The sequence below is a fragment of the Mytilus galloprovincialis genome, chromosome 1 (assembly GCF_965363235.1).
Source record: "Mytilus galloprovincialis chromosome 1, xbMytGall1.hap1.1, whole genome shotgun sequence".
NCBI classification, from domain to species: Eukaryota; Metazoa; Mollusca; class Bivalvia; order Mytilida; family Mytilidae; genus Mytilus; species Mytilus galloprovincialis.
The window spans coordinates 116061695-116072864 of NC_134838.1; the positions used below are offsets into that span (position 1 = coordinate 116061695).

An 11170-nucleotide genomic window follows, 5' to 3' on the forward strand; every position below is an offset into this window, starting at 1 on the left:
GTTCCACATCTTTGATTTTGGATACATTTTATAGCTAGGAGAGCAACACATAATAGGTTCAATTTTTTCGTGATTTTTTTAAATTGAGAGATGATATCTGAGAACATGATATAAGTAGACTGTAATTCAGTGGTTGTCGTTTGTTTATGTGTTACATATTCGTTTTTTCTTCATTTTTTGTACATAAATAAGCGTTATTTTTCTCCTTTGAATTGTTTTACATTGTCATTTCGAGACCTTTTATAGTTGACTATGCTGTGTTAGCTTTGCTCATTGTTGAAGGTTGTGCGGTGACCTGTAATTGTTAATTTCTATGTCATTTTGGTCTGTTGTGGAGAATTGTCTCATTGGCAATCATATCACATCTTTTTTTATATGTATTTGCTAACTATTTGTATGGTTCTATTTATATATCTTTGTGGTGGCTTGTCAGTATCATTAGTAAAACACTTTAAAATGTTGAATTGATCCTCAGATTAGAAGACATTTATTGGTTTTTAGTAATGACAATGCCTAACATGATGCTTGGGCCTGATGAGCTAGAAAGTAAGCTTCTGTGTTGTTTTCTATCAATTCTTTGATAACATCTCCTTCAAAGCTGGTGAAAAGCGAAACAAAGTTTTGACCAATATGAAAATGATATCACCGAAAGAACCTTTGTGAGCATGCTTCAAAGACTCATAACTGCTCCAAAAGTTATCTGAAAGAATTTCAAGCATGTCAAGTGGATATTATAAACATTTACTTAATATGTCCAAATATCTAAAAAGTTATAGTATTCAATATGAAAATGGTATTGCAAAATTATTTACTATTAACAATAACCACAAAAAACCTATTTCTCGTATCAAACATAAACTAAAAGAACTAGCCATGAAATTTGTTTTTGTCCCGGCCGATAAAGCTGCTAATAACATTATCATTGTTTGACGTAAATTTTACATTGAGGTTCTGAAAAAAGAAATCACCAATTCACCAACATTCCAACTGACTCCATTTTCAGAAAACGACATCTGTAACAAACATAAACTTTTAGCTACCGCTTTACAAGCAGAGCCAAATACAATGAAAGTCCCAACTATGTACTGGCTTCCGAAGCTACACAAAACACCTTACAAATATAGATTTATTTCGTCTTCAAGCCATTGTTCCACTACTAAATTGTCTATTCTTCTTACCAGCACACTTGGTACAATTAAAAATCTGATAATAAATTGTTCAAATAAGGCCTTCGAAAATAGTGGAATTAATTACTTTTGGAGTGTCAAGAACTCGTTGGAAGTACTTGATAAATTGCATGCTTATATTGGTGATTTTGAATCTGTTCAAAGTTTTGATTTTTCTACCCTGTATACCACATTGCCTCACATTCTCATTAAGAACAAATTCACACACCTAATTAAATGGGCATTTAAAAAGTCAGAATGTGAATATATATGTTCAAACTCTTTTAGGTCATTTTTTAGTAGCAATAAACAAAAAAACTATGTTAATTGGACATGCTTTGATACTATATATGCCCTTGACTTTTTACTAGATAACATTTTTGTTCGCTTTGGGAATTACGTATATCGTCAGATTATCGGAATTCCAATGGGGACTAACTGTGCACCACTTATTGCGGACCTGTTTTTGTATTGCTATGAGTTACAATTTATGAAAAAAATAAGCAAAGACCCATCGAAACAACATCTGATAAACAAATTTAATAATACTTTTAGATATTTGGATGATATTTTGGCTCTCAATAATGACGACTTCAGTATGTATATTAAAGAAATTTATCCTGCTGAACTTACTTTAAATAAAGCTAATACTAACAATGACCATTGTCCTTTCCTCGATCTTGATATCTATATCACTAACGGAAAGCTGAATACTAAAATTTATGATAAAAGAGATGATTTTTCATTTCCTATCGTTAATTATCCATTTTTAGATGGTGACGTTACGATACTGTTGTCAGGTCATTAAAGATTGCATATTTTGGCGTTAATATTGATTCACTTATAGTGTGTTTGCATCGGAACTAAACACATTTATTCAAAAACCAGTTGTTGGCATGACACGGATTATGTTCTTCTCATATATGTTATGATGGTATGATACTAAACCCCTAACGGGAAGGATTGTGCCTGATGTTCATATGATGAAATCATAATCTTTCTGTCAGTTTAATTGAAGTCTGGAGCTGGCATGTCAGTTAACTGCTAGTAGTATGTTGTTATTTATGTATTATTGTCATTTTGTTTATTTTCTTTGGTTACATCTTCTGACATCAGACTCGGACTTCTCTTGGACTGAATTTTCATGTGCGTATTGTTATGCGTTTACTTTTCTACATTGGCTAGAGGTATAGGGGGAGGGTTGAGATCTCACAAACATGTTTAACCCCGCCGCATTTTTTGCGCCTGTCCCAAGTCAGGAGCCTCTGGCCTTTGTTAGTCTTGTATTATTTTAATTTTAGTTTCTTGTGTACAATTTGGAAATTAGTATGGCGTTCATTATCACTGAACTAGTATATATTTGTTTAGGGGCCAGCTGAAGGACGCCTCCGGGTGCGGGAATTTCTCGCTACATTGAAGACCTGTTGGTGACCTTCTGCTATTGTTTTTTTTTCAATGGTCGGGTTGTTGTCTCTTTGGCACATTCCCCATTTCCATTCTCAATTTTATTACATAATCCCAATTTCACGTTCCTCTCTCTCTCTCTCTCTCTCTCTCTCTCTCTCTCTCTCTCTCTCTATATATATATATATATGATGTCCTCTCACTAAATATTTTAAAGTTTTGTGACAATGTTGAACATAAAATAATAGATTCATCAGATACAGTCAAGTCTGCCTCATATCTTGACTTTCATCAAGAAATTGAAATTGAGGAACGGTTGAAAACAAAACTTAACGACAAAATTGATAATTTCAACTTGCCAATTGTTAACTTTTCATTTCTATGAACTAACATTCCAGCAGCAGTTGTACACGGAATATACATATCTCAGTTGATACGATATTCCAGGGCTTGTATTTCCGATGAATCGATGATTCTTTATAGAGGGTTGCAATGAAACCACGAATAACGAGTGGTTAAATTGATTCATCCTTTCGTTTACGACGTCATCATGAGTTGGTCGACCGTAATGGATTATTTTTTCCACAGATGATGACTTTTATTGTCCAATTGTCATACCTTAATCTTGTCTTCTATTCCCAGAATGTGACTTACCGAATTGTTATAACCGGGGTGTACAAACATGAGCAACAGGTCTGGTGCCACATATACAGCAGGATCTGCTTACCCGTACAGAGCACATGGAATCATCGCAGGATTTTGGCGGGGTTCGTGTTGCTCGTGTTTTGTATTCTGTTGTGTCTTTTGGTCTCCTACTTTTTTGCAATGGCTTTTTAGTTTATTTTTTACTGATCAGATGAGCTTGAATATCCCTTGTTATCTTTCGCCTCTCTTTCACTTCTACATTTCTGATGTAGAACCTGTAGACCCAAACAATCTCCATTCTTGATAAGTTAATTCAAAACCTTCAGTTTTGATATTACTAATATTTGTATGATTGTCGTTTTCTGCCTCAGTAAGCTACAATTGCCTCTAATATATACCTTGACGTTTTGGGATAACTTACTTAACACAATTACTTTACCTGTATATAAAAACCCAAATTACAAAGCATGCTTGAGAGCTTCTCTAAAGTTAAATGTGAAACTTATTTCCCAACTTTCATGAAATTGTTTCTAAACCTAATGGTACAGAAACACATGGCAGCTCTAAGACCTGATCAGCAAATATTCAAAGCATCATTGTTTGTTGTTACTCTCCAACTCCTAAAATATTGGAAACAACCTTTGATGATAGAAATAAAACTATAAATCCTCTGAAAAAATATTATTTCTAGGCAATTCTGTATGTATGTGCCTGTCCGAAGTCTGGAGCCTGCAATTCAGTGGTTGCCGTTTGTTGATGTGTTACATATTTGTTTTTCGTTCATTTTTGGTACATCAATTAGGCCGTTAGTTTTCTAGTTTGAATGTTTTACATTTTGTGGCCTTTTATAGCTGACTATGCGGTACGATCTTTGATTATTTTTGAAGGCCGTATGGTGACGTATAGCTGTTAATTTCTGTGTCATTTGGTCTCTTGTGGAAAGTTGTCTCTTTGGCAATCATATCACATCTTCTTTTTTTTAAGTTTTCAAAAGTTTCTTCAAACTCTACTCCTTATACATCGAAATAGACATAGGCAGTAACCTTTGTACCAGGATCTATGACAAACGAAACGATCTTAATTTTGAAATTATCAATTACCCACACCTTAGTAGCACTATACATATATCATATGGGATATACATTTCGCAGCTCATTTGGTATTCAAGAGCTTGCAGATGCTACTCAGACTTTATAAAATGTCACCAGTGTTCGAGTAAAAAGTTGATGAACCAGAGTTTTGTCAAAGAACGTCTCGTCCTTTTAAAAAAAATATCATTGGAAGATACCAAGACTTTGTTGATAAATGTTCTGTATCAACTTCACAAATACCCGTAATACACGATCGTCTTGCAGTATTTATTCTAGGTACTGACGTTGTTTATCATCTTAATTACGTGTTATGGTGTTCCTTTAATTGTTTTTGTAAATTATTACGTTTACTCTTTAATATATGCTTAGTTACATTCATGAGATATACTTATACATCCCATCAATGCGTTTTTGTGATATGGTACATTTTGGTATTTTGGTATTCTTGTCTTTCGTTTTTGCTAAGATTTTTTGTTTATATGCCTTTTTGCTTTTCTTTGTTGACATATTTGTAATTAAGATTATAACATAACGTTAAATGCTGTCCCCCAATTATTGACATTTTTACCTATTACGTCTGTTTGTTTTGTTGTCACATTGTGGTCAATATAATGGAATTTTATGCGACTGTCATACAAATGAGAGATTTCGCTAGCTTTAAAACCAGGTTCAAATCCATCATTTTCTACATCAGAAAATGCCTATATATGACAGTTGTCACCCATTCGTTTGATATTTTTGAGCTTTCAATATTGCCATGTGATAAGGGACCTGTTTTGAATTTTTCTCGGAAATCGGTATTTTTATGATTTCACTTTTCACTGCAATTTACAGGATCAGAGATTCATTTAAACTCATCATAGACATTTGCACTTAGCGATCCTGATGCAGGTAAGTCTAGAAAAGCGCCTTGGACACACGGATATTATAAAATCTTATTTCAGTTGGTAACACCGAGTCGATACTACTGCTGCTCGGCTGTTTTTCTAAAATATCTCTTAACAGATGTAGATATCCAGAAAAAAAAAAAAAAAAAAACTAGATTCTAGTTTCTTTATGTAAAGTTGACCTTAGCTGAGCTTGACTTTACGTTTGATGCCCTTTTGATTCTTAATATTTTAACGTTTCTTCGTTTTTATACATCACTGGTTTTTGTTAATTTTTCTTTTTGTGTAATAGGGGGTTTGTTAACTACAATAAAATTTACATCATAATTTTTCTGCAATATTTGCAAATTGCGGCAATTAATGTCTCTTCGGTGATGCACGAGACAAGCATATCAAATTTATACAAATGCTTAATAGCTGATAAAACCAAACATTGTCAAAAGTTAATCCAAACCCTTATAAGAAAATAACATCCTTTACCACTTACCTTCTCATATTAATGACCATTGTTAAAGAGTTAGTTTTGATGCAACAATTGGCAAAACCAACGTAACACATTTACTTGATGCTACATAATTTTGGTTGAAAACACTTGAAAAATATGAAATAACGAATATTTATTTCAGATATTTATTTAATAAATTTAAATACAATACTGGTATAAAATTAAAAACGGAAACAGGGAGAATGTATTAACAAAGCCAAATATTTTTATGTTCAGGATGACTACATTTATAATACAATAACTGAACAATAATCTGAATTACCATGCATGAAGGTACTGAGACGATTACGACGAGGTAAATACATTCTCTTTCATCATGTGTAAAGTATGCCCATAGTATTAACATGATGATGTTTTCTACAAATGTTACAAAATAATAAAACATGACTCGGTATCGAGTTTTACCCTTCTGTACATTTTGGAAACAAAATATCAATACATATCCAATGACAATATAATGTACAATTTTATCTCTCATTTTATCATACATTTCCTGATTCTGACGCCCAACCCAAATTGACATTAAGACCCAATGAATACCTGTGGCTACAAGCATATGGTAGCCAAACTGAGCTGCAGAAAGTGATAATAGGATTATTCTTGGTGCAACTTCACAAGATTTCCAGACATAGTAGAAAATCACTGCCAACAGGGATAGTTTCCTTTCTTTTCTATTATATGATAATCTGAGTGCCTTTTGATAGGATACCAACGACCAGGATACCCCAATACCAGATCCAATCATTGCTGCAGGTCGGACGATTTCTACAAGATAAAACAAATTAATGCTTAATATTTTTTCTAGAATTGGAAAGTCCAGTTTTATACAGAAATGTTAATGCAAATATTTACGACGAGGGAGACATGTTCCCTTTCAATATTGTTTATTTTCTTGACAGTTCTTTTCTGTTGGCCAATTCGTATGGTGTGTATTTCCCCTAACTAGTTTGCTATGGCCATATATGTAGTCAGACATTTTACATGAACGAAATGTTTATTCAGTTCAACTATTCAGCTATTGATTTCGATAGGAATAACATTAAACTTTTACTGAATTCTTTTTTAGATACGAACAAAATGGTTTTGAAGTTTGGCCGTTAACTACTAATTTAGATACGATCATTGTCAACGCGTTTATCGTTGAAATTAACTTATTGTTAAAGGTATCATGTTAACACAGTTGTGCTGTGATTAAGAGGGTATAGATATAGAATCCAACACATGTTTTACCACTTTACATTCCGTATGAACCTGTCCCAAATTAGGATCCTGTAGTTCAGTTGTTGAGATGTTTGCTGTCTGTCAGATTTGTTTTTTCAATTGGGTTTTGACCATTGCTGAAGAACGTCCGGTGACCTTTTATTGCATAAGCCACATTATATGAACTTTGGTGGATAATTGTCTAATTGGCAATCACGTCTCCTTTTCAATTTCTGGTAAAAGTCTTAAAAACCAACTCATTTGGTCTGTCTGCAAAGGGTTGTCAATTACCCTATACCAAAGAAAATGTTATCTCGTCTTCTTTCATTTTGGTTTATCGCAAATCATATGAGTATTTAACAGAACGACCCTTTTAAAATTTGTTTTTCCATACATCCCTTCTTGTTACAGGCCCTTTTTATTCATACATATTTGTAATTTAAAATATACAGGAAAAACTATGTATTTTCCTTTTTACCTCATGTGCTGGTCAATATTATACTAAGGCATAAAGATATAAATTTTTTTTCAAAGGCGTGCCTGTGATATTTTTCATCAAGAAGTGTTTTTGTCGTTCATATTTACGAATATAGTAATAAGGAACAACAAATCTATTATGAATCACACATATATTTAATCTTACCCATCAAAGGTCCATCATTATTAGCTTCTGTCATTATTATATATATCTGTAAAACTAGCTGTGGAGCAGATTCTAGGAAAGCTTCAATCATCCTTAACATGGCAGCATCTGCATTTTCACATAAAACCATTTTATAGAAATAACGTCTTTCACTTTCAGACAATGATCTTGATTTGCTTTTAAATCCGTAATGAATATATTCCACATTTCTATAATGAGAAAAAAATGCTTCATGATATCTTAAACACATGTGATAACAATATGTTTTTGGTAAATTATAATTAGAGTAAACAAAAAAAAAAGGGGCAGTACAAACGATAAGACTGAAAATCATTATAATATTGACATGGTACAATAATTCTTCATAAAGGGTATTAGGGCTTTAGACTTAACTTTTGCCACCAGTCAACACAAAGAAAGCGAAAAGAGCAAATTATAAAAAAGCATACAAATATAAAATAACTTACCTTACCACAGGTCCAAGCATAAAAGGTATAGAAAACAAAACTCTTATAAACCACACTAGTGTCTTTGTTGGCTTTTCGCTTTTCTTTTCTTCGGAATAGTCATTACAGTACCAGGAGATATTGATGGCATTCAATACAACATGAGGAAAGATGATGAACGATATAGTAAATACAAACGGAATCCGTCTTTGAAACCGATAATATTCTTCAGCAAGAACCACGTCTGAAATCACATCAAATAGGAAAAATACTATTGACAAAACTGCTGCAAGTAAGTCTATGACACGGAACTGAAAGGGATATTTCTCAGAACTGGAGTATTCAAGCGTGCAATCATTCCTACAGCAGCTTTTGGAATTGTCTTCATTGATATTTTTATCTATCGTTGGACCACTTCCATCGATGCCGTCAACAATAAGTGGACTGTTTGTATCAATGATGTTAGGTTTAGGCTGCCTACAATGTGGTCCATCAACATCGTCTTGTCCCTCAGCAATATCTCCAATCTTATCACCGACTTCATATTTCACCCTTCTGTCGTATGGAAACTTTCTGCTTATCATTTTTCATTATAACTATTTTCTTACTCTTTTGTCTAAGATTATCTTCAAATTGACCAGCATCTTATCGTCCAAAAAAGCAATATTTATGCAATTCTGATTGGCAGAATGAAGGTCACAAAACTTATGTTGACTTGCGTGGAGTCATCGCCTTCTTTTGTTTCATTCATATCTAAAAATAACAAGATGTGTACTATGATAGCTGTTCTTTTAAACATCCTGCTAAACCTCGAGTGCTAAACATATCAATAGACTTGTGTATTGTCTTTGGTACTAGTATTTGAAAAACAGTTTTGATTAAAAGTAAACAGTTTTGATGTCTTAATTGCGAATTATGTTGCGTAATCATAATATTTAGAAATCGATTATCATTTAATTTTATAGTTAAAAAACACATTAAAAGCAGTGATTTTTGTGTGATTTAATTACCGGAAACGATTACGCTAGTATGGCCCAATTGTGAATATCCTTTCCGGTCAGTCATATCAAAAAATGTAAGATGTCATAAAAAGTACTTAGTTTAAACATATTTTATTTGAAAAATAAGCAAAAGGGATTAAACACAAGATATAAAAACGTACATTAGTGACGTCCTCTTTCTATTAAAATTACTACATAATAATACTATAAATATGTACATATATGTATATGCTCGGACACGGGACCTTTAAAGGGATTTAATAAATATTCTTATTTTGATTATTTTTATTCAAAATTGGCATGCGTCTCTTATCACGAAAAATTCAATAGCATGAACAGTGCCAATTTTACCCCACCAAATATGTTACCGAGGTAAATTCAAAGAATAGTACTCGTTCAAAATGACATCATGCCTTTTTATACACACAATTTATACAAGATAATTTAGGGAATCCTAATTGTAAATCCTCCTAATATCTACCACGTGCACAACGTTGCATTAATGGCAATTCTTTAAAAGTTCAGAAAGTGATTAGTTTTTATATACGTAAGTATCTCGATTACAGAAATGAGATTTTATCTTCTTAATTAATTTCATGATTATGTTGTATTCATTGTAATAATGTACTGAAATATGGGCCGAAGCCAATTACTAATATTGTAATTGTGGTTGTACCAATAAAATATTTGTATTTGTATTTGTAAAAATGCAATTCAAGCCTTTCATACTTACTTTAAAAAAAATAATTGGAAAGTGTGTTCTAAATGTAATCTACCTAACAATTATCGCTGATCACTTGATACCATCTCGTTATTTGGTTAAATTCTGTTGGTGCTGCTCCGTTTTTTGTATGCTGTATAATGTTTGATGTACATGGTTTCGCCTTTTCGTCTTTTCGTTGTCTTTTGTCTTTTGCCATGATTTTGTCTGTTTTAATCGACTAATGTTTTTTATTGACTACTTGGTATTTTTCTCCCTCTGAGCTAACTCTTAACAAATCAATCTAAATTGAGCCAGTCCATGAATACTAATAATCTGTCCTTTGTTAAATTTTCCCTTCACAAATGAAAAATTATAAACCCTTTAAAAATGTCTGCTTTTGAAGCGCCTTTCTGTGTTTACTTTCATCCGAAAGGCTCAAAAAGCGCATTTGAAAGCCACGTATGATTAAATACGATGTAATGTAAGCAGTTACATGACAAAAAAAAAATAAATCAGTAAATGAACATACCTTAAGTGATGTTGTTGTTCATTGTGAAAAGTCTATGTACTATTAATTGTAAAAATATCAAAACTGATATCAGATCTGTAATTATCCGTCATGAAACTTATATTGTCATTTTTATCAGGTTTATTAAATAGGACAACAGTCATTAAGTGCTTAGCTATCTGTAATGCAGTATACACATACGCAATTGCTGAGTTCATTGATCCCCTATGTCCTAAAGTTTGCAATTGATCATATTGTCTAACTAATAATATACATCAATAGCCCTAACTAAAAATAAAATAATGAAACTAAGATAACGAAATCTGTGATCATCCTGCATAGTCAAGAAACATGGTTTGTATTAGATAAGATTGATTATAATCTAAAACTAGATTTTTTTTTATATTAATTGATAGGAAACGAATTGTTTTTCATTTTGAAATCCACCCAATGACTTTAAAATTTAACTTGTCTTTATATCAGTTTCAATGAGAGGAAGACTGATACTACATTCGTTTGGTGTGTTTGATATTTTGATTTTGCCATTTGATTAGGGACTTTCCATTTTGAATTTCCCTCAGAGTTCAGTATTTTTGTGATTCTACTTTATACTATCACCAGTTTTTCAGTTTTTATTATGCATTGGTTGATAATCGCAGCGTCACTGCCCCTTAATTCAATAGCGGCCCTTTTATTACTGTCATACATCACACATGTTTTTTTTATCTCACAGTTTATTTGATAAAGGCATCATAAAAAGGTATTCAAATGTATCATTAAAACATATTCTAAAATATACCCGTGCAAAAAGAAAGGTACATGTCTTATAAACATACAATTAAGATCTTAACATTTAAACATATGATAAGTAACCAATAAAGGTAAGAAGCAGAAAAAAAGGACAACCATATAAATCACAAGTGGTAGAAAATCAGACCATGTCAAAATATAGAAAAACGAATTTAAAACAT

General features: G+C 32.3%; 1 protein-coding gene across 1 annotated transcript; it reads right to left on the minus strand.

Annotated features, from left to right (window-relative positions):
- Nucleotides 1-5809: 5809 nt before the first annotated feature.
- Nucleotides 5810-10498, minus strand: LOC143052900 (XK-related protein 6-like). Its single transcript, XM_076226060.1, has 4 exons — nucleotides 10221-10498; nucleotides 8009-8740; nucleotides 7542-7750; nucleotides 5810-6463 (listed from the first exon to the last, which is right to left on the minus strand). The coding sequence occupies exons 2-4, from the start codon at nucleotides 8569-8571 to the stop codon at nucleotides 5886-5888; spliced, it is 1350 nt and encodes a 449-aa protein (XP_076082175.1). The 5' UTR covers nucleotides 8572-8740; nucleotides 10221-10498; the 3' UTR covers nucleotides 5810-5885.
- Between the last annotated feature and the right edge of the window lie 672 nt (nucleotides 10499-11170).

What these genes read in the sequence shown, in the direction of transcription:
- LOC143052900 (XM_076226060.1), bottom strand. Translation starts at nt 8,571, where the DNA reads ATGATAAGCAGAAAGTTTCCATACGACAGAAGGGTGAAATATGAAGTC. An exon ending in ATGCTTGGACCTGTGGTAAG is followed by an intron (nt 7,751 to 8,008) that starts GTAAGTTATTTT and finishes TTCTCATTATAG; the next exon opens with AAATGTGGAATATATTCATT. An exon ending in TAATGATGGACCTTTGATGG is followed by an intron (nt 6,464 to 7,541) that starts GTAAGATTAAAT and finishes TTTATCTTGTAG; the next exon opens with AAATCGTCCGACCTGCAGCA.